General features: G+C 40.6%; 1 protein-coding gene across 4 annotated transcripts in view; it reads left to right on the top strand.

The window, feature by feature from the left end:
* Positions 1-24,546, top strand: part of SLC66A2 (solute carrier family 66 member 2) — a 74,733-nt gene that overhangs the window by 17,566 nt on the left and 32,621 nt on the right. For 3 of the 4 annotated variants that reach the window (XM_082280504.1, XM_082280503.1, XM_082280502.1), the window contains one exon: positions 4,217-4,270. The exons of the other annotated variant lie outside the window; for it this stretch is intronic. In XM_082280504.1, the coding sequence (XP_082136630.1) occupies positions 4,217-4,270 (54 nt within the window). The remainder of the gene's footprint in view (positions 1-4,216; positions 4,271-24,546) is intronic. 4 annotated transcript variants of the gene reach the window in all.

Consider the following 24,546-nt stretch of genomic DNA (forward strand, 5'->3'; position numbering starts at 1 on the left):
TTGAAAGTATGGTGTGCTGTACTTAGTACAAAAGTTCTGTCTTAATTGCAATCCAGTCTCCCCACTGTAGCACTTTCTGAAAGTTTTTTTTTTTTGAAACTGCTTGTTTTCCAGATAAAAATGTACAGCTGAAATTTTATTTCTAACAGGTCTTGATTCAGTCTAGAAATTGGAGTTTTCTGTAATATTTCATACTACATTCTGAGTATAGAGCTGGTTGTTATGCTATTGTGTTAACCTGGCTTTTTTTGAAGATCTTGGCTGGAATAAGAAGTTATTTTCTTCAGCTGTTCTTTCTACCAAGTTCTTAGTTATGATCATACACTATTATCTAAATGTTGCAATTGCAAACATTTGCTTTTGTAGATAATAATTTTCTACTTACCTGAGTTACTGACTGTCAAAAACCAGGTTCTTCTTATCATAGTTGCAAAACTATCTCTTTTTATGTACCATTTCCTTTGGCTTTAGTGTGGGATTAGTTGGGATTTATGGGAATTTTCCCATAATTTTTATTTTGGTTGATTTTGTTAATTTTTAGGCGTTGATAATTTCAGTTGGGCCAGACTGTTACTTTCTATTGAATAAAATGTTCAGTCTTTGTGCAAAGTCCTTGCTATTTTCCCTGCAGATAAGAAATGTGAAAGGGGTAGGTTTTTGTTTCTCTGTGTTGACTTTGACTTACAACATTCTATGTAACAGCTTATTACCAACAAGAACAGAATTAACACTGTCAACTTTCTGTCGGTTATTTTGTCATTAAGGGTGTATAATTTATTCTCTCCATCTGTTCTCTTCCACACTCTGTAATAATTGAGGGTCTGATCCAATTCCAGATATCCGCAGCCGCCATTAGAAGGCAGCAGCTTCTGCCTCTGCAGTAGGGTAGTTTTTCTAATAGCTAAGGAAGCTGCTTCCATTCCTGCTCATTGTGGAGTGTAGTGTGAAACTATTCAGGTAAATTAATTCATGTGGAAGAGGAGCTGCGCTCCATCTTCCAAACACAAGCTGCTGTGTTCACAGGGGTCATCAGTCTGGCAGGGTGAATGACTTAAAAGCTATTTTCAGCCAGATTTAGCAGCAGTTAAAATCCAGGAAGCATTTGGGAGGGGTATGTATGCTTTCCTCCTCCTCTGCTGTTTGTGCAAACATTTTGTGGAGTGACAGAGAGGTTTCTCTGTTTGCTCTCTCTGAGAGGAAATTGTTCTTATGTACATTTATGTACACGTACTTGCAGGCTCCTTCAGTAACCTTTGGACAAGAAAAGCAGGCTCTTCCGTTTAGTATATGGTACTCTTTCAGCAACTCTCCCTGAAAGACATACAGTCTCCTAAGGGGTAATCAGTCCTTCCCTTGGCAGGTGATAGAAACTCCTTAAGGTTGCATTGTGTAATTTGATCTTTTTTCCTAAAACTCAGTTTGTCATATGGAATTTGCTAGAGAGATTTTTACCTACTTGTGGTCTTTAATTATTTGTTTTCATCGAAAGGCTTGCATCCTCCCACAAACATTGAGAATAGTTGGAATATTTTTCTTACATGGGATTGATGTTTAGTAAGGACAACTGTATGATGGCTCAGAATAAACATACAGATGCATACAAAGCTCCTTTCAAGCTGGACGGAATGATAGGTTTCAAGCATGATACCAGTAGGAGTGAGAACTGTGTTTCTAATCATACACCTAATCTTATCTCTAAAGTTTTATGGTGATCTAGGCAAGCTGATTATTCTGTGTACTTACTTTCTTTCCTTGTAGCTTGCTGAGTCAGTGAAGGGCTAGGTTTGAAGTCACTGTTTTTTGTTAACCTTGCAGAGTCCTGAGGGAAGGCACACCATTTCTGTATGATAATATAGTTTATTATTTCTCACATGGCTGGTCTTAATTAAATTTTTTTTTTCTTTTCTTTCTTCCCTTTGAATGTTTCTGCAAAATAATCCAAAATATTTTAGAAAGAACTGGATATTTCAGTGGAAGGGAGTTTGCTGTTTCCTTATATTATTGTTAAATGTGGTATTTCTTCCAAGTGGCATAAGTATATGTTTACCAGTGTTTTTCAGTTATGTGGGAGTTGCCTTTCCCCCCCCCCCCCCTCACAAATTAGGTCCCTTAAGTAATAACTAGTTCAGAGGGAATCTGCTTCCTATCTTGAAGCAATAAGAAGCCATCTCTTCAAATCCTGACAAACTTGTTCTGTATTCTTTAGCTTGTTTGGTGGTGTTACTGGCTTAAAATACCCAAAATATCAACAACTATTCAGAACATAAAAAACCATTCAGTCAATTTGCTTGTACTTTGATAGGTAACTGTCAAAGTAGGGTAACTATCATAGCATGAAAAATGCAGTATCCCTAGACTTTCTAGTAATGATTGGGGTTTTTTTTTAAGACTCTATATAGAGAACTTTAAAAGATGATTTGAGTTTTCTTAAATTTTTTCCCTTCTCACAGTTACTTCTCAATTATGGGATTTTGCTCCCTACTCCCTTTTACTATTGCAAAATGAAATTAAGTTGAAAGTAGTGGAACCCATCTTGTGCTGTTCCTGCCTTCTCTGATTTTTGTTTTGGATACATAAACTTTATCCTTCAGTACATACTGATTGAAAACAGAGCAAGTCCTCTTCATATATCCAATGGTTACTTTTTCTCTATTACTTTTTTTTTTAAATTTGGACTTTGTAGCATGTTTTTAACAATTCAGATTGGGAAAAGCCAGCACCCAAAACAGGCAAAATATGAAAACAACAAATATCCCCAATTTCATTTTAAAACCTCCTGTGATAGGACAGTTCTGTCCCCTGCATATGAATGCTCTGAAAGCTACACGAAAGAGTCTTCAGGTGAAATCAGCGGGCATGAACAACAGCTTCTCATCTTTTATCCTGTATTTAACCTCACTGCATCTTAACTGCTCTAATGCAGATCTCCTGGTACCATTGTTGTGGTAACAATAGCTTTCCTTATTTGTTCCCAAGTTTTAAAGTTGTATCTGTGCAGCCATATGTATGTGGTGTTGTTGGCTCAGTACAGAAGAGGACGCCAGGGCTCTTGTTAACTTTGTTGTTGTTTTTGTTGAAAGTATTGTAGTATTTTGGGGCATGATGGAGCTACCATGCTGAAGAGTTGAATATTGAAATGCAAATTGTGCATGTGCTATGTCTTGACTCGAGAGCCTAGAGGTGGCTGAAGCAAGGTAGTCACAGATACAGACAGCTGAACATCTGGTTGCTTTTGGGAATGTTGGTGGGCCAGAGCAGCCTCTTCATGTTCTTGGAGAGACAGACACATTATGAAGAATCTTCTTTTTCTTTCCCCAAATCAGCCTCCCACCTCTCTCCAACAAAGATTCAGTTCTAGTTATGCCCAAGACATTGTGACAAATTTTGAGCCCCCTGAATGGATGAACTATACTGAAAACTAGTGGAGAACATTTGTTAAAATGACGCTCTTGGACATCTCTCCTTACTTGTGCAGCCCAGGCTCCACAAGTAGAACATGGACTCCTGTGTTTTTACATGAAGATGATTTCCTCTTGTCATTCATCCAGTTTTGCTGGTTGACTTAGTCTGCTTTATAACTTGTATCTTATTATAGCACTCTGATCCTTTGAAGAGCTTTGGTTTTGGCACTGGAAAACACTCTTGTGTAATACATGGTTTTCGACTGGCAGAGGAAGGTTAGAGTGAAAAAAGTTTAGCATGCAGCATGGTTGCAGATGAGGTCTGTTCTCCCCTTCTTGATGTTGGGCTTTGTGACAGCATTTTTGAACAGCATTTTCCACTGGAGGCAAGGCAACTACTGTCTCAGCTGTTTATGCATACATATCTACAGACCCGGTGTTGCTGAGGTAACAGCTTGTTTTCTCTGATCATGAAAAGGTAGAGCTTATGTAGTCTAAAGTAAGAATCAAGCAGTCTGTTTCATTGGTTTTTTAAGCCTTTATTTCCCCCTCATAGGTACACTACTGTTGTGTTGTGCACTGAGACTGTTCTAGAACTTCCTATTGCTCAATCCTATCTTAACATCATGGGGTGGGAGCCTTATAGAAAGCATGGGGACTAAAATTTCTGGCATGTTTTGGTCTGGATATTATTTTTTAGTGAATAAAATGTACTAACTGACTAAATGGTAACTCAAATAACCACTGTTGCGTTTAATCATAAAAGTCTGTCTTTCCTTTCTTTTTTATTTCCCTTCAACTCTTTTTTTATGTAGCTGCAGATAGTAAGGATGAAGAAATCAAAGCACCTCCCAAGAGATCCTATCTGGGTATGTATTGTACAAACCCATTCTGCATGAAGCTGTCCTCTTAACTACATATTTCATGATTTGCTACTTTTTGTGATCATTTGATTGCATGATCATTTCTATAGAGAATGTTTGCATTACCTTTTCTTGACATACTAAAACCTGGTGTCTGTTTTTTTTTTTTTTTTTAAATTTTTCGTCTGCCCACTTTTAACTTTCATAGAGGAAAAGATGCTTTCAGCTCTACTTCAGAAACCAGTTCCTTGAAGGCAGTTGAATTGACCACATTATGTGTCTCAAGGATATCTTCCTTTCTCCTTCCCCAAGCTGGACAAACAACATATTACATGATACAGAGATCACCTCTTTAGACTCAGTTGTCCTCTTTCAGCACTAATACTGGAGGAAAGTATGAAAGATACTTCTGTATCTTTCAGCAGTGTTCAGAATGCTAGATAAGAAATTTCACACAACGCTTGATATTCAAGTGCCTGCATCCTTGCAAATATTCCTCTCTTTTTCACTATAGAGCAGCCTCACAATTGTTATTTGGGAATTAGTAATGCCCAAGGTGAGAGCTTCCAATCTTCAGTTTCAGAGTTGGAATCGATGTTGTTTAATTTTCCTAAGGAATAGGAAATACTGGGTGCAAACCATCCTCACAGTGGTTTTTCTACTCTTAATAGCTTGGAATGGCAGTTTTGGTCAAGTAATTGTAATTTTGTTTAGATTAGTTGGGGTATTGCATCAAAGAAGTTATGCTGACACACAAGTTCCCCAGAGTCAACTTTTAGACTGGTTTTAGCTGAACTGATTCAGAATCTCCCACTGATACCAATTGTGCTCTGTTGTAGTTCTTGAGTTATTGAGGGATCAAGTGGAAATATCCAGGGCACAGAAGAACATTACTACAGCAAAAGGAGAGTCTCTGTATTTCTCAACACACAGTTAATTAAACTGGAGTTAGCTCTGAGAAACACTGCCCAAGAGTGGTATTAACCTGAGTGCTTTCTTGAAGCCATAAGACCATCCCTGTTTCAGTTAAATAAGGCTGTCTTTTAGTGATTCATCTCCTGGATCTCCCCTTTCAGATTTAGGGGCAAAATCCATGCATTGGGTGATTTATATTTTTTTTGTCTGATACCAGTATTTTTGCAAAGCACCTTTTCCTTTTGTATTCTCAAACCCTTATTTTTTCTGGATTTGGTATCAAACTAATTTTTTTTCCCTGTTTGTCTTTAACTCCAGTGTGTGTGGTCATTCTCACAGGCTTGCAACACTAACAATTAGAATGTAATGTTTCAGCAGTTGTGTCTTTCTTGTGCCTGCATTCCGGTTGTCTTTTACTAGTTTTCAGCAATGCTTTATTTACAGTGTCAGAGCTAGAAAGAGTTGTCAGCTTCAAGTGGTTAAAATTAAACAGAAATAAGTAACTTAATGTGACCTTTTACTTATTTCAGTCAAGTTTTTTTATTGTCTTTTTGGTTAAAAAGTCATTTGTTGGTAGTTCGATAGCTTAAAAAGATGTAGAATAAAGCACCACACATCTTAATCCAGCTGATCTAAGTCTGAAACATTTGGTTAATAGGTATTACTTGACGTTTGTTTTGGAATTGCTTAGCAAAATGGGATGAATTGAAGTATTACTAAGGAGCAAGACAGCCTTACACTACTGCTCAGAAGTTTGAAGACTGGGTGGGGAAATTTGAAATGTGATGGTTCTCACTCCTGTAAAGAAATTAGAAATGTTTTGAGCTGTTTGTGCATAATGTATGCACAGAAGTATGTGCTGGTGGTTTAAAGAGTGGGGTGGACAGTGCTTTATGTCACAGCATATGTCATATTCAATTTACAGAGGGCTTAACTGAGCTGTGCCCTGCAGTGCAGTGTTTTGCTATAGCTCTGGGGAAGCTCACTTAGAGATTAGCTGAGGGTAATATTTGCCATACTTTCATGTGCTAGTGCATTCTCATTATGTTCTTTAATGAGTTTGAATTAAACTTCTGTTCAAGAAAAAGGAATTGGTTTTTAAATTTCCTTTGAATATTTCAGTGGTGTAAAAACTGTTTTTCAGTATATTCTTAGCTTTCAGAAATTATTATATTACTCTCTTTTTCTGGTCATGTAGTAAATTACGTTTGTAATTGAAGATGATCTATGAAAGCTGTTTTGTTATAGAACTGTTGAACAGTTAATCTGAAAATGTACTGGGCTACCAATGAATTTTAGGTGAACTTGTTAGATAAATATCGAGGCATTTCTTGGTGCCTCTCTTTGAAGAGGAACTGAACTCCTGTTGAGCTCCCTGAGATTGCTTTTAGGTTTGTTTTATTGTCAGTAGTTCAAGAAACCACTTAATGCCACTATTTTTCCACGTCTGAAAAAGCCTTTATCTCTGTCACATGACTCTGAAAAGTGACTTTGCAGCATCAGTACTGAGAGAGAGTTGAGGGTGTGGAGAGGAAGGTTGCTGCAGTTCAAGTGACCTAAAAAATTTACAGTATGGTTGGCCCCAGGGTGTAGGGTTTTCTGATTCCATACAGAAATAAAATTATTTCCCTTGTTTTTCTTGGCAAAGGGAAGATTAGAAAGAAGTAGTTCCAGTTCTGAAGGATTAATACTTTATTTCCTTTGTTTTCTAATGCAGGTATCTAGTTCTACCTAGTGCCTGCTAGCATGGCAACTGCTGAGGCTGAGCAAGCTGCAGTTGGGTGAAATTTGGGTTTTTGATTGTTTCTTATTTCATGATGAGATGTTTTAGAACAAATGTGAATAAGTGTATTAATCTGTTTTGCTAAAATAAAAATGCCATAGATTTTTGAGCCCTGTGAGTGTTGGAGACTGCTGGGGTAACAAAATCACTAAAGAAGTAACCAAACACTGCCATTGCTCCAAAGAGCCTGTGTTGTTTGAAGTTGATCAGAGTGGTTTCAGTGGTGTGGCAGGTGAGTGTCAAAGTGGATGGGACTTGTTGGTTTGTTTTTTCTTTTCCTTCTAAGTAGACAGTTAAACATTTTGAAAGACATTTCTGGGATTTCCTTCCCTCTCTGAAGATGGTTTTAAAACTTGCTGTATTACTGAATCCTGAACCTTGCTTTTAACTCAACAAAATCTCATCAGATAACATTAAATTTTAAAACAGGAGTAATAAAAACTGGTGGTAATGAAACAACAAAAACTTAGATTCACCAAATATCTGTTGCAAAATATTTTAAACTACGCTTTTAAGGGGGGAAAAAATGTAAAATGTGTGTGTAGTTGACGTCGCATGCTCATATCTGCATAATAGTGAGGAGAAAATAGTAATGTGAATTTAGCAGGTGCAGGCATCTGCTGAGTGGTTTCCACTGGTGGTGTGACAGCCTGGTGAATAAACTCACACTTCCACCTCTCCTTTGTCCATGCTCTTTAGTTCACTCAGGGCATCAGCTGCCATGTGTTGTTCAACAACACCACTGCAGTGTTAACATATTCTAGAACAGCACTACTACATTACATGTGCCATGAAGGATGTAGACTTTATTTAATCAGCTCTCTGGTGTCTTCTGTTCAGAGTGTTTGGTCTGTTTGGGTTCAGCAGGGCATCCTGCACAGCTTGCAGGCGAGCACTATGCTTTTCCAGGGGTGCTCTGTAAGTAACACTCACAGTGTGCTTCTCTGTCCAGCCCTGACACCCTGAGCAGAGCTGGGGGCACAGCAGAGGCACAGCTTTCCTTGCTGATTGCGGGCAGCACGTGGGTTTCATTGAAAGTGCATGACTTCTGCACTGAGCTGCGCAGTAGTTGAATTCCCTGTACAGCTGGAACAGCAAGAGCAGAGTTGTTGCTGGGCTGTCACCATCTCTGTGCACAGCTGAACACGGTCGTGCTCTTGGAAGGATTTTGATCCCTTCTCCCCAGGATTATATGAATCCTTGTTAGACTAATTCCAGTCTGCTTTTGTTAGTATTTTGGGGAGGGGATCCCCAAATAATCCCTCCGGGAGAGAGGATTGTAATGGCATGTCTGTGAGAAAATAGGATGCCAAAAGGATATATATTTTTTTGTTTTGCTTTGTTTAGTTTTGTGGTTTGTTTGTTGTTGTGTTTGGGTTTTTTTATTTTTTATTAATGGAGTTCTCTTTGTTGAAGAATTCAGGTCTACTTTGCCTGAGAAAATGGCACCTGTCTGCACTGACACTTCGGTTCTAGTTCTGTGTATGGTGGGAACACTTATTTCCCCTTGTCTTTCTCTGCATCACTTTTTAGACCTTTCAGGAGACAAAAGAGAGTAAGAAATGGAGATTATAAGGATGTAAGGGCATTTAAAATTTGTTTTAATAAATACTTAAGTGGTAAACATTGGTGTCTTTTTTAATACCTAGTTTTGGTTTCTTTTTAGTTGATGTTGCAAATGAGACCAACACAAGTCTGGAAAATAATGTCTTTACAGGTATGGGTCTGTGCTGGAGGTTTAAGTTACTTACTATTCAAGCGTTTCAGAATAATTCAGTCCAAATAGAACACTATTGATTTTTTTTTGTTTAAAGCAGCTTAGAAGTTGTTTGCATACTGAACAGATAACCTTTTTTTTTTTTCTTTTAGCTACAGACACAGAGAGAGGGAATAGTTTCATTTAAAAAGTTGTTCTTTTATTTTCATGGGGAATTCATCCTGAACTCATTGCAAGATCAACATTAAAATAATTTCCTTTCAGAAAACATGAGAAAAATGGGATTGGATCAGTCATTTTTCTGGGACCAGTTTTATGTTTCCCAGTAGATACTCTTCTTCAGGCTTTGAAGTTCCATTCAGCATAAATCTTTCTTCATGCCCTCAGGCTAATGGGCCTCCAAAAAAAAGTACAGTGGCCTTTTCTCTCCTGTTGAAAATGTTGTAAGTGGTTCAGTAGGAGGGCATACCTTTTGGCAGGCTTATCTGGTATTATTCAGAAGGTATAAAAGGGAAGGATAAGTTTAAATTCCAGAGAGGCCTTTTCCTTTCAGAAAAGACAGCTGGTAAGGGAGAAACCCAAAGAATGATTGTTGAGGCCTCTGAGCAGCTATGATCCTTGCCTCTGGCAGTTTGCAGTTTCCTTAAGGTGAGAGATCCAGAAATACACACACACCCCCTCTGCATCGGAGGTGGTGGCATGAGGCCAATCTGTTTCCTGCATGCCTGTGTGCTGTGAAAGCACATTCCTGACCACAGTGGTCAGGAAATGCTTTTCTTTTATTCTCCCCCATTTCCCTATGCTGGAGGCAACGGGGCCGTGTGGCTCTCTGGAGGGCGGAGCAAGGGGAGAGGGAGAGTTGCAGTAAATCCACAGACTTACAGATGAAGTGGTGAGGGATCCAGGTGGACAAGTCACTCTTGGAATGCATGGCATGTAGCAGGTTTAGGCCTGAGAGACAGGTGGTGGCTTGCATGAGAGTAAGGGTGGCCACCTTTAGAAAATGTAGGGGTATTTCTTTTCATGGGTGCATGGATGAACTGGGCATTAGAAGTGGAGGAGACTGACACTGCCTGCACGACTGATGCGGAAAGTATGAGGCAATAGATTCCAAGTCTTCAGTTGATCTCAGATGTGTTGTTTCATTCATGTACTGCAGATTTAACATCAGTAGTTGTAGTTAAGCCTTAGGGTATATTCCTGGGTTGTGGGCTCACCCTGGCAGGCAGCTCAGCCCAGCACAGCCGCACACTCACTCCCCTGCAGTGGGTGGGAGGGGATAATCAGAAGTGTGAAAGTGAGAAAACTCCTGGGTTGAAGTAAAGATACTTTAATAGGTGAAGCAAGAGCTGTGCATACAGGCAGAGCAAAATAAGAATTTAATTGTCTACTTCCCATCGGCAGGCAATGCTCAGACATTTCCAGGGAAGTAGGAATTCATCATGGGAAGACAAACTCCATAATTTCAGACATCCCTGCTTCTTCTTCCTGAGCATGCTGCTTTTACTTTCTGTGATCCCTTGATGAATGTGTGAGCCAGCACAGGCAGGCTCTGCTGTGATTTGATTGTCTCCAGAGCAGGGCAGGAATCTCAGGCATGTTTGATAGGGTGCCTCCTATCACAGGCCTGTGTTAGCTAAACACGGATACTTGAGTTGCCTCTTGGAGAAATGTGATGAAATGTGGTTTCTATTAATTAATTAATTAATGCAGCGTTTTTTCGGAGTCCAAGAAATGCCAATGACTCCTGTCTTAAATCTGCTTTCTGGTTTATTAGTCTATGAGATCTGTGGAGCACCTGTTACTTCATGCTAGAACACGGGTTCTTCTTCCCAAGTTGAAGTCTTATGTTCTTAGTCAGCGTGCTTCATAGTGGATTCTTACTGGGTCTGCCAGTTGTCTGAATAGGGAATGACATGTCTGCCAGGTAGTGGCTTTTTTGGCTGCTGACCTGCTGTTTTCTTTATGTAGGTAGCATAACTCAGAGGAGAGGGGTCTTTTTTGGGTGGTAACACTTAATGATTTTTTCCAGAATTTGGGTTAGCACAATGACGGTTGAACAGGTTCCTACTGATTTCGGGCTTTGTTTTAGAACTTAGATATTTTACATTCATTTAAGATGAAGTTAGAATTGGTAGGCAGAGTCGTAATGTCCTTTAACAGGCAACTTGGGGAAAAAATGTTTTCAGCTTTGCAAGTTTTTGTGCAGGTCTGAAATAGAAGCAGTGAACTTCAAGCTCCATTCAGTTTGCAAGGTGCTTTTCTCCAAGTTCAACTTGTTTATCAGTTAGAACAGTTAAGCAAGAATAGTTGCCACCTGTCAGGTCATTGTTGCTTGTGGGATGGAGAATGGAATGAATACCCACCATGGAATGTGGATGGGTGAGTTACATTTCTGGTTATATTTTTAGCAGGCAATGAAGCCAGCAGTTCTAGAGTCCGTAATTTTTGATAGCCATTGATGAATTTTAGTTTCCAGACTTCTTGCTTGGCAACTTGACAAAAAATTTTCATCTTTGGGGCTTCACTCAGAGATCAGAGTTAAGGCAGAGGGCACCTTTGACAATAAAACCCTATCTGGCGAGTAATGTTTCTCTCCTTAGTTTGTATGTGGGAGTTGGTGACTAGTGGTTGTTTCATATTAGCGACACGTTTTGCACCAGCACAGTTGATACACTAAATGAAGTATTTTGCATTCAGTGATAAATGCAGTAGCATTCCTGTGCTTTGAGAGCTGTATTGTAAAAAGTACTCTTTCAAAACACTTGAGAAGTTGAAACTGCAACCTGCCACTTCTTTTGGTTATTAAACTGAATCTTCTGAAACCTTAAGGATTGAAGGGGTTATTCTGATCTCATGTAATGTGAACAATAATATTTTGCTTATATTTTATTGTAGTGCATACAGTTGCTTGTAGTCAAACTGGTTCTTCATCACAGTTTAAAAACTTACCCATTCTTACTCAGCAAGGTTCAAAGTACCACTTGGTAAAGTGAAATGTCCTCAGTTTTTAAATTTTTAACAGGTTACCATTGAACAGAGTGGACTAAATGTCCTGCAGAAGGCTTTTCCAATCTAAACTATTGTAGGATTTTAAATAAAACATTTGTAATTTCCTCTGTCAACCATACTAGCTTTGCAATGTTTTGTATAACATATTAATTCATTTGGCTTCTGTCACTGGTGGTAATCAAATAATATACATCTTCTCTATCCCTAAAACAGGGAGTTGAGAAGGTGTTACCTGTGTTTACTTGTTATCAGGGCAGGGAACCTGGAGGACAGTGTTCTGTTTCTGCTGCTGCCGCATTTTAAAATTATTATTTAGCTCCTTTTAAGTTTTCAGCTTACAGGCAATAGGGAAATAGCCAACCACAGAGTTGTAAAATCTTTTCAGAGTTAGAATCGTTTCAGTAAGATGTTACTTGGTGGTAGAGCATTATGTTTGGGCCTAAGCCTTTTGACCTCTTCTTTGCACCAGCCTTGCTGCTGTTTTTGAATGGCTTTGACACAAAAATGGGGGTAGGCTGTTGTTTTATGAACTTTTAATGCAGTTTACAGTGCTTGTGTTTATAGTTTAACAGGATCTGCCAGACTAAGTGGAGCATGTGAAGGGCCTTTGCCTGTTCCAAAAGCCTTACCTGGTGCAAGGAGAAAGGGAATGGACAGGCAGGCACGGGTTAGGTGGAGTGAGGGAGGCATGTGCAGTGTCAGGGCCTTTCCTTTGCCGTGCAGCATGAGGAGCACACCGCAGTGGTTGGGAGAGCTGGAAAGAAGCAGTGCAGCTGTTGTTCTCCCAGCCTGTCTTTATGGAAAAAAAAAAAAAAGTAAGCAGGGAAAAGAAAAAAGTCTTTATCTGCTACCAAGAAATTTCAGTGTTACCTGAAGTTGAGGGAAAACTGTTGTTCTAGTCTGGGGAGAAGAGAGGTGGTGAAGGTTGCTCCCCAGCCTGGCGTGAGCAGCAGAAGCTTCACAGGAGGCAAGGCTCAGCACTGTGTTTCTGGAGTGTGCTGCTCAGGGTGCCTGCTCCGGCTGCTGGTGCCCCTGCCCAGCCATCTGGCAGGCCTGTCATCCAGCTGTGTACTCTGGTGGGAAGAAGAGACTTGAAACAGGGACTGTTGGAAGAGCTGTGTGGCGGCAGAAATATTATTTATGGCATAAGAACCATGCTCAGTTGGTGGTGTGGTGGGGAGATAAACCTGTGAATAAAACGTGGATTTTGCTTGTGCCTCACGCAATTCATACGGAGGAAGGAGAGTTCCTAGCAACATCTAGCCACATGAGGGTGCTCTGGGGTTTCCAAAACTTGTCTGCTGAGCCACTCAACTGGAACCTCGGAGAGGAGGTTGAGCTCGCTTCCAGGGCTGTGGAAATAGTGAATAAATAGAGATATTGCAAAAATCTTTTCCTTCTCGGTGGGAGCCAGAATAATTAGGTGCTTTAATAACATCAACGATTAAACATCTAAATGTTCAAACAGAGCTGGTTTGTCTGCTCACCCTGCACATCAGGGAGCAGTGAAGCTGCTGCTTTAGTTTGGTAGAGTTTGGTTTGCAGTTGCCTGCTTCTGGAGCTTGTTACATGCTGTTGTATACTTGGTCGCGTCTAGATCTGAGTGGTGAGCATCATTCTTTAAATTTGGCTTGGAAGGGACTTCTGAAGTTATTTGGTCCAGTTCCCTGCTTGAAACAGGTCCAGTTAGATGAGGTTGCTCAGGGCCTTTTCTGGGTGAGTTGTGAGTATCTACCTCCTTCCAGGTAGTTGTAGAGCGTGATAAGACTAAGACCTCCTCTGAGCCACCTTTCCTCCAGGCTAAACACTCCCAGCTCCCTCAGCTGCTCCTCATCAGACTTACGTTCCAGGCGCTTCCCAGCTCCATTGGTGGACACGCTCCAGCCCCTCAATGTCTTTCTTGTAGTGAGGGGCCCAGAACTGGACACAGGATTTGAGGTGTGGCCTCAGCAGTGCCAAGTACAGGGTCAAACACTGCCCTGCTCCTGCTGGCCACACTATTGCTGATACAGGCCAGGGCCATTGGCTTTCTTGGCTACCTGGGCACACACACTGGCTGATGTTCAGCCACTGCCAACCAGCACCCCCAGGTCCTTTCCACCGGCCAGCTTTCCAGCCACTCTACCCCAGCCTTTAGCTCTGCATGGGGTCATTGTGACTAAAGGCACTTGGCTTTGCTGACCCTCATACAGCTGGCCTTAGCCTATTGATCCAGCCTGTCCAGATCCCTCTGCAGAGCTTTCCTACCCTCCAGCACATCAACACTCCCACCCAGCTTGATGTCATCTGTGGACTTGCTGAGAGTGCACTCCAGTAGGTAACTCCAGTAGCCCAGTGTCTTTCTTGTACTTGTAAGCCCTGAACACATTACTCCAGATAATGTGTCTTGTGGGCATTGAGTAGAGAGGAGTAAACACGTCCATCCTTCTTCTTGCCGCACATTTGCTCAACTGTACAGCTGGAAAGTGACTGATTGCCTTTACTATGGGTGTACAGTCTTGACTCATGCTCAAATTGCCTGCCAGGCTACCCTCTACTATTCTGTTCTCTAGTGAGTCAGCCCTGTGCACTGGTACCATGGTGTGTGGTTACTCCTTCCCAGCTGTGCAGTAACCCTGAACTTCATGGTATTCCTGTCAGCCCTTATCTTCAGACTAACATCCCTTTGAGTAGCAGGGCTGTCCTCAGTTCATAGAATCATACAATTCTGGGTTGGAATACCATCCTGGGTTGGAAGGGATCCACAAGGATCATTGAAGTCCAGCTCCTGGCCCTGTAGAGGACAGCCCCAAGAATCACACTGTGACCCTGATGGTGTTATCCGAACACTTCTTGTACTCTGTCAGGCTTTGTGCTTGTGACCACTTTTCAGGGGACCCTGTTCAAGTGCCCAACGACCCTTTGGGTGAGGAACCTTTTCCTAATATCCAACTTAAACTTCCCCTGATACAACTTCATGCCATTTCCTCAGGTCCTGACGCTGGTCAGCAGAAAGAAGAGATCAGTACCTGCCCTTCTGCTTCCCATTGTGATGAAGTTGTTTATTGCTCACTCTCCCTAATTTGGTATTTATGAACTCACCATCATCCAGGTTGTTACTGAAAGATATTAAAGAGCATTGGCCCTTGTATTAATCACTGTGCACTGCCTTTTAACTGGTCATAAATTGTATGTTTTTCCTTTGAGAGGAGAAATTCTGTGAGTGTGATGATCCGCCAATTTTCTGCCTTTTTTGTTGTTCATTTACCAATCAGTAATTCGTTAATAAAGATATTACAGGAGACTGTCAGCAGCCTTAAAGGCTGTGTTAAAGGCACTGTAAACAACACCCACTGCTCTCTTCTTACTCTTAATAGTATAAATTCATAGAATGTTAAGGGATTGGAATGGTCCTCAATGACCATCTAGTCCCAATTCCCCCTCCTTAGCTGGAATATGTCCCACTAGACCGGGTTGCTCAAGGCCTTATCCAACCCAGCCTTGAACACTTGCCTGGGTTGGGGCATTCACAGTCTCCTTGGGCAACCTGTTCCAGTGTCTCACCCCTCTCACAGTAAAAAATTTCTTCCTAATACCTAACCTAAATCTCCCCTCTTTGAATTTGTACCCATTACTTCTTGTCCTATGCCTACAGCTGCTGAAGAGTCCCTCTCCAGTTCCTGGTAGGCTCCCTTCAGATACTGGAAGGTTGCCATCTCATGGGTCAGGTTGGTCAGTTGCAGTTTGCACTTGGGAAAGCCATGCAGGTTGTCCTTGTCACCTTCTTATCCTTCCTGTGTTTTGAAGTGACTTCCATGGGGACTTCTTGCATAACCATCCCAGGGATGAGGTTATCCTAACTGGCCTGTAGTTCCCTGGCCTCCTTGCCAATAGGTGTGATATTTTTAGCTTTCCTTCCCTCTGTCCCCAGTAATAAAAAATCTCTCCCAATACCGTGATCTTTCAGCGATGATGGACTAACCTTGCAAAGACATCAGCCTGCACCGTCATCACCCCCACATGCATCCTGTCTGTGTCACATGCATCCTGTCTGTGTCACATGCATGAATTTAGGTACTCCCAAACTCCTGCTTTCCTGTTCCTAGATACTGCTTCGCTGCCTCAGCTTTGCTAGCTGGGCTGAGGAGCTGTAGGGGGCAGACTTCACCAGTGAAAGCACATTAAAGCATTATTAATTCAGGAAGGCAAGAGGTGAGTTTAGAGCCATGCTGACAATTAGTTATCTGGCTTTCATGGTGATGTCCTGCTTTGCTGCCTGCCAGCTCTCTTTCAATTTCTGTAAGCAAAAAGGTGAGAAGAGAAATGATGATTTTCTAGATGATGGCCAAGTTGCCGGTTCCGTGCAAAAGATACAAGTGAAGAAATATTTAAAGTGTGACTCAACTCCCCACAGAGTTAAGAATAAACTTTCAGGCTGAGGGGGTTTTAATTGTTAGTACAGATACGTTGATAGCTTGCTTTTTTAGTTTCCTAAGTGGCTTGTAGCTCTGGCTGGCTTGGTGTGTGCTTAAAGAAGCACTGTTGCCCAGTGCTGCCTGTTCAGACATAATGGATTGTCTAGACAGCTTGCTAGGGAGGAAACTTCTGGTTGCAGCACATTTTTACGATCTTTTTATAGGTTCTGGAACATCCAGATTTTGTAGATTTCATGAATCTTTAAAGAACCTGGTCTTTGCATTTAGGTAAGTGGTATGGAATCAACAGTTCAACACATGAGCGCGTCATCAGAGACAACATCTGCCAGTGTTCTCTCCTGTACAGGAGATGGGGCATATCTTGCACTCAACTTTCTGCTGCTGACTTTCTAACATGTACTCCGTAGGAAAGGCAGATGTTGTCACTCTGGAAAGATGTTCATTTGATATGTTAGGGCCTTGGGGACACTATTTACTCAGGAATTTTGCTTCTGTTGGAAATGAGCCTGCTGAGATAACCATACCCACTGCTGTATGCAGTGGGAGGAATGGACAGTGAGGTGACCTGAAGTGCTGAGCTGGTGGCAACACCCACTTGGTCCCAATTAAAATGCTGCAAGGGGCAGGTGTGACATTGGATGTCTAAGCTGTCATAATTTGCTCTGTGAACTCTATGTGGAGGTCATGCTCAAGGTACAACGTGATCATTGTACACAGCCTGATTTATTTTTTCACTGCATTTCATGTCCTGTATGTTTTGTTAGCTTTATTTAATTATTTAAATATTACTGGGGATATGAAGTTACTAGTTTCTAGTAAGCTGGAAATAGGGAATATATTTAATAAATCAATGCTTCTGAAGCTCTTATAAATAACGTCATTTTAACAAGACATTTCCTTATGCTGGAGATTGAAAGGCACTTATCACTGGAACATCAGTGCTTTGCCATTTTCATTGCTGTATCAAGGAAAAACAAAATAAGCCTTCTTCTGTCTCGACACAAATGTCATGCTTTTAGCCTGTAATGCAGGACAGGGTCCATCCTGGACTGAAAACAATTGGTGATAGCTTTATTTTATGAAAAGATTCCCATTTTCTCCCCACTCCACACTCCCACTTTACAAGCAGTGATGCACCAAAGGTTCACTGGAAAAGGGTTTTCAAAGTCTAGGAGGACATTTCAAGTGAGAGAGAAGAGAGATCTTAGCCAGTCTCCCTTGGCTGTTTGCTTTTGAGGGGCGACACAGGAAATTCTATTTTGCGTCCCATCTCTGAAGCAGGAAAATGAAGCAGTAGAACCCTGGTACTTTGTATCCCATGGGAGTGCTGAGCAAGGACGAATTAGGGCAGAGGGCTTAGGTGCTCCTGCTTTCTTGTTCTTCATCCCCTGTAGCCACCACAAGAAGGTGCATGCAATTGGTTCCGTTTAGCCCTCATTGCCCATTTAGTTTGTGTCTGTCTCTGCCCTTGAATGCTTTTAGCCCTGTAAAGACTGGAGCTGAGCACTCCAGTTACACAGGCTGCAAAGCAGTATCATGGCTCATGGATGGGATATGAGAGACTGAGCTGCAGGCTCCTGCTTGCACAGGTAACTCCCAGTGTATTAGTGTGACCAGAGTGGCTCTGATGTTTTCCTCGTAAGCCAGGCTGCAGACAGGAGAGAGAGAGAGCCCTCAGTGGGAGCCTGAAGCCAGCATCCTAACCCTTAGGCTGTTTAGGTACTGCTGGTTCCCCATCTTTTAATATTAGTGTGATTTTTTCCTAACTTGGGATGGAAAAACATCTGAAATCTCGGTGTTTTCCGTAAGAGAAAAAGGGCTCCTGTCTGGTTCTATCTGTGACTTACTGACTGGCCTGCAGAAGCTGAAGGCAAGCCAGTCTAGTCCCATGAATTGCAAAGGGCCTGAATCTGAGGCTCAGTCTGGTGGGTTGGAGTCCACATCTCACGTCTGATGAGATGAATACTGCCTTCTGTGGTGCTGAGATCAGCCCTGCGTCAGGGAAGACTGCCTGCCTCATGAAGTTTTACTTACTGATTTTCTTTTGAAACAGTAAGTTCACAGTTGGCTTTATCTATTTTTATTGTTTGACTAATTTTTTATGAACCTGCATGCCCAAGGTGTGCTGAAGAACTAACACCAAACCAAATACCCTTCTGGTGTGGATGCCAAGTTGTCACTTCTGATGTTTGGCAATTAACAGGTGCCCAAAGAGTGACTACAAATGCTGAAGAGAAGGAACTTGTTTACAAATTATTTGTCAGTTCTGTTCCCGCGTGTTGGGGAGGTGGGCATTGCTATGGAAAATGGTGTAGACCTTGGCAGTAAGTGTGAAGGCTGTTTGATGGGAATGCTGAAGTGGAGCAGGTTTGGCCTAGGTATCAATTACATTCATCTGCACTGAGATGTGACGGTCAGCTTTCAAAGACAGGCAGTACATTATCTTCTCCCTTGCCTTCCAGGTTGATACTTTTTACTGTTGCATGCACCTGATATATTTCAGGTTGCATTAGGTATTGGGGCAAATTATTTAGACATTTTGTGGTGTGATAGCGCCGTGTTGAGCAGTGCTGGCTTACAACCACATTCCAGATTGCAGCCAGGACTGCTGGAGAGTTGTACAGGACATTGTGTCAAGGAACAGACAGAATTAAGGTGGAAGGATTATTTTGTAAGTCATACCAGTTCCTAAATTCACTTCAGAGTCTTGTCCCACCAACAGTTATTCCCGTTTCAAGGCCCAAACCATCCCCTTTTCACTTCCAAACACTCTACTTCATTAAAGCTGTGATGAGGAAATCTTACATTGTAAAAAGTTTTTTTCTCTTTGTGCAAAGAAAAGTTAGTGTTGGAACTGCCTTTTCAAATCATGATTTAAATTACCAAGCAAGAAATACGGGAATAAAATAAATTATTTTGTTCTTTACTAAAGGAAGTTTGGTTCATGTGGTGATACGTATAAATGGAATAACTATATTTTAGTAATGATCCATTTAAATTAAATTTTTTATCATCTTAAAAAATTAAATGGTCAAATATTGCATTACTTTTACTTGTAACTTATAGCAAGATGTTTGGGTTGAAAATTGGTTTAAAAAAGAAGTGCAAAATGACTTAATTTATATTATAAAAAAGTAAATGAACTGCAGTGTTTCTTCTGAAGGTTCATTTTGTGGAAATGTTTCTTTTTTAAAAACAAATGAAGGGGATAGATTTTCAGATAGATTTTTAATAAAATGAATTTACTCTTTTTTTCTCATTCTTTTATACTCTCAGTCACTAGTGAAAGACACAAGAACAAAGCAGATGTTAGTCAGCTCCAGTCAGTTTCTTGTTGTTAGACTAAATGAGATATTTTCACTAAGCAAAACTGAAAAAGTAGAAAAGTTGTTTTTGCAGAAGCAGACAAAGCCTTCTAAGCTCTAGTTCCAGTGCACCAGCTAGTAATTCTTCAGATGTAGAATTTGACTTGTTAAAAGCTGTGCAGTAGTGATTTAAATTATGTTAATAGGTTGGCAGGTATAGGCCTTATTAGAAGGGTGCATAATCACATTTCAAAATCTCATTTTGTTTTATGCTTCAGAGCAAATGTTTTTAGCTTCAGAGTGTTATTTTGTCTTGTAACTAAGAGAGTGGTGTGCAGTCTCTGTCTGTAGGAGGAGGCGACATAGCACTGAGCGAGGCTGGGAAGGAAGGATGTAACTTAGCTCTTCATGAGAAGCTGCTTCCTGTATCATCTCGAATCAGCAGCAGAAAACGTGTTATTTTTTGGTGAATCGTGAATTTACGGTGTGGGTACACAGTCTCCCTCCAAACACTTGGATTACTAGTCATCAGCATGTTTCCCTCCATGTGGAGGGAACTATACCACCATTATTCCTGAAGTTACAAAGGCCTCTTTTCAGATGCATTTATTATGTGCCCTACTTTCTCTTTGCTCTGCTCTGTGATCAGTATGCATTACATCTACTGCATCAGGATCCCATGTCCTCTCCCAGGGGTGGGGGAAAAAATCCAAATCCCAGAATTCAGTTCTGACAGATTTATTTTTACTTGCATGGTACATTTACAAAAAAGGGTCTTGTTCATCCTGACTGACTCCATGGAGCAATAGAAATCTGTGAAAGGAAGACAGATCCTGAGTATTTCAGGGAAACGTTTTTTATTTTTAAAAGCTGGTTAAAGCTGTCTTTTTTACTATTACGCACTGCAACTCAGAAGTCTGAAGAGAATTTGGGAGATGGAACATTTTAAATATTCAGAACATCTGTGTTTCTTTGCTTAAGGTATGAGTGTCAGGATTTTTTTCACATCAAAATCAGGACTAGTACTGCTGTTTCTAAAATACGTAGACTGCTTTGGTGTTACACTTCAGTAGCCCTTGCAAGCTTGCTGCATTTTTTTTGTGTGCATGCGCGCATAGTTAATCTTTAAAATTTGACATTTATCTCTATGATAATAAAAATTATACCATCCTCTCCTTTCTTGAAGTGGCTTTTTAGTAGGTTGCTTTGTGCATGTCAGAAACTCTGCAGTTGTTGCTAGGTAATTTTTTTCCACTCCTTATCTCCAGTTTGTATAGCCTTTGGAAAAAAACAGTTGCTGGTCTTGAAATTCTCTGCTTCCCATCAGCCCTGGGTTTTTTGTGCTTTTATACAAACCATGACAAACTTGCAGCGACTCCTTGCTTATATCAGTGTTTTCCACTTTGTCTGCCCTTTGTCTTTGCACCCCTTGGCATGTAAAAATCGGGAGCAGTTATTTTAAGAAAATAACTTCTAGATTTTTTTACTGTGTCTTCAGAGATGCTATTTACTCCCTAATGCCTTTCTTCACCCCCTGTTGGGAATAGGTTGTAGTAGAAAAAGTAACTGCACTTAGGGAATAGAGCAAGCTTAATATGGAAATGGCTTAAAATAGTCTTGTACACAAGTTCCCCATTTAGTTTTTGTGTACAGTAGATGTAAAAAACTGATCACTCTATAAAGAAATTCACTGTTTCTTCAGAGGAGAACTCAGAAATGTAATGAGGATTTTGTGGATAGGATTGTTGCTTGCAGCTCATTATTTATGGTTCACCTGTCATCATTCTCCACATCCCCTGCACTCCTGAGTACACAATGCGAAAGGAACACAGCAGTGGAGGGCAAATCCCAGGATCTCTTGGTCAGGGATAAAAGGATGTTGCCCTGTGGTGGCAAAGTCATCTCTTTGGTGAACACTTCCAGTGCACTCTCTTCTGCTTGTTTTGGTTTGGAGGCTTTTTGTTGTCCTTTTTATGAGTAAAAATGTTTATAAAGGATCATAATAGCCAAAGTCTTTTGCCTCCAGCAATGGCTGGGTGCCAGGATGCTTAGCAGTAATGGTGAAGATATTCTTGATCCTCTTTCTCCCCCCACTCATTCTTGTCCCCTCACTTGTATTGACAGAACAGTTTGTGGGATTATGTTTTGAACCAATCTTGCTTAAAATATGGGCTTGTTCTTTTTTTTGTGTGTAAAATCTTAAAGAAAGAGTAAAGCCCACATTTTGTGGCTTCGGTGGGAAAGGCTTCAGGGAGCTAAAGAGTTGTCCTGTTATAGATTGAGGGGAATGAGAGGGGCTTAAACTTCTGCTGGGAAATGTGAACAATTTGTGAGTACACACCTGTGTCACCATCAAACTGTTCATGACAGAGCCACTTACTTAAATCAACTACCTTTTGTTCTATGTCTTGAAGGTTTATTAGTTTAGGAGCATTGAACTGCAAGCACATGGTGTTCAGAAAATGTGGTTTTCAGAAGTGCACCTTACATAAAAACCACTGGTCTTGTCAAAACAGGGATTTATCTGTGGTCAAACTAAACAGCTGGGAAGTTGAAGGGGAAATTCTGTTTCATGGAAGCTCTGTCTCGCTTGGCTGCTCCAGTTACAAGTGCTGTAATCAGTAAGGCAGTCTGCAAGCTCTCAAGTGAAACTCTCTACTGGTCTCCTGTCCTATAAATTCCTTCTGCTAATGCAGTGGAAATTCCTGCTGCTTGGTGTCCGTATACAGTAATTTAGATCTGTGCAGACTTGCTGTAAATAGAATGAGTTTTGGTTTAATGGTTGTGAGGGGACACTGCAGGCGTGGAGGTTCTGGAAAACCTTCTGCTACCTGAAATCCTTCTGTTCTCTTTTCCCTAGAAAGTTGCATGGAGATTGGAATTATTGCTAACTTTATCTACCTTTTTTTTTTTTTTTTTTTTTTTTTTTTTTTAATAACAGATGAATTTCCGTAGTCACCTTCACACTTTTTAGTTTCAATATACTTAAATGATGTTTATGGTAGCAAATGAGAAGTTAGAAACTGAGACTTTTTTTTGCTACTGCTGGCCGGAAATTTGTGAATTCATTGTTGGTGATAAAGGTTGTCACCAGTGAATGGTCACATCTTCACAAACATACATACATAAATTATTTTAATGAATTTGGTCAAAATTGGTCAGAATGTAGGAGATGCTTCCAGATCTGAGTGGGTAATAGCTTCATGACCTGGTGCTGTAGGACATGGAAAAACCCAGGTGGAAGGTCCTTAATTCAAATCAGAGACATGAAAAGTTTGAACTGATTTCCCAAATCCCATCTGTATGTTTGCCTCTCTTCATCCTCCCTCAGATTTCCCAAAGTCTTCCTTTTTATTCCAGCATAGAACAAAAATCCAGAAATACAATTTTTTTTTTGAAAACAGGATTCTTGTTCAACAGCCTACCCTGTTATTATTAACTATAATAGATATTTGAAAGGAAGCTCTATGAAATGGAGTAGACTGTGCCATCATTTTGAGATATTAGCATCTCTGTAATGCAGTTCAGATAATTAAAGAAAACATGTCTGACATTTTCGTGTGTGTAGCTGGGACTGGGCAGAGGGGAGAGGCAAAAAGAGGCGAAAGCCGAAAGCTTCCTACAATTTCCTACATGTTTGTGATTACTTTGAAGCATTTAGCTATTGATACTAAAATGGGTTATTCTGAGGTTAACTGAGGTAATCGCCAAGAGATGTTTAGCAGGCCACATCCCATTGTTTTAGCAAAGGAGGCAGCTGCACAAGGCATTCTTCTGTTTGGATGCTGAATTAGTAGGGCCAGTTTGGGGGCTAGGACTTCTCTTGGCTGGTGGTGGGTTACCTAGGCAACAAGGATTAAACTTGTCCCCAAAAATCCTAAATGAGGAGATGAGTTTAGATTTTTATGAAGAGTGTCTAGCTTTGTGTTGTATACATACTTAGACATGCATTTATGCATGTCTGACTTCAGTGTCCAAAAAAAAATTCACAAACACCTTCTTTTTGTGGTGTCTTCACAGCAGAGGAGGAGGTAGGGTGTCAGGCCAGTCAAGCTCAGACAAGACTGAAAAAGAGAGGGATCACTTATCAGCATTTTTCTCAAAGATGTGCAGTTCAAAAGGTGGTAAAGTATTACCTGGTAGTTAACTTCCACAGTTTCTGGGAGTAACTTGCTGCATTATACATGCAACCTGGCATTGTAATCTCTGGCATGGTGGAATCTGAGTCAGACTGCATCTGGTCTAATGCACAGCTTGGTTTTGTAATGTTTAGAAGAACTTTTATTCATCTCTTTAATTACAGTCTTTAAATGAGAAAGGGCATATTGTTTCTAATACTATAGTAGTCTTGATATCTTCTGAGATATAAGCTGCAAAGAATAAGTTTCAGTACTATTCAAAATAAATTAAACTGTTTTCACAGAGAGTTTATAACTCCCAATTACAAGAATTTTAGAGTCAAGGCTGCATGCTCTGCAGTGCTTAACTTACTCCATTTTAGTCTTTTTTGGAGGCCTTTGTGTACTGCCTGGTAGGGCTGTGGGTGATATCTTCGATAAACTATGCTGATGATAGTGTAAAATATTATTAAAATTATTGTAAAAATAGAAAATTGGTACTACATGTTCTTCTTGCTGTGACATTCTCATCATCCCTGCTTATCTTGCTGTCAGAAAAAGAAGTCTCTGGCTATAGTTAGCATAGGAAGGCGTATCTGGCCAAAAGAAGAGTGAGCTTATCTCTTATCTGCCGCCTCCATCATTGGCACAGTTGGGAGCAAAGGCCTGACTTCACAGCTCTTCTTGCGGGTGAAGGGTTGGGGCAATTCTTTCGTTTGACTTGCTCTGGGGTTTTTGATGCTCCTGGTGTAGGAGTGTAGTGGTTTGGTCCAAAATACTCATTACTGTTTATCTGCTGTGAGATAAGAATTAGGAGAAATGCAAAGCAGGCACCAAACTTGAAAGAATATAAAGTTTATTAACAGACCTAAAAGAGGGAAGAAAAAAAAATTATACCACCTTCAGAACTCTCCTCCTCCCCCCACCTTCCTCCCTTCTCCCACTGACAATGTAAAAAGACAACCCTTAAGATGTTCAGTCTGTTTACCACTTCCATAATAACCTTGTTCAGTCCAT

The sequence above is a fragment of the Coloeus monedula genome (assembly GCF_965178545.1).
Source record: "Coloeus monedula genome assembly, chromosome: 1".
Lineage (NCBI taxonomy): Eukaryota > Metazoa > Chordata > Aves > Passeriformes > Corvidae > Coloeus > Coloeus monedula.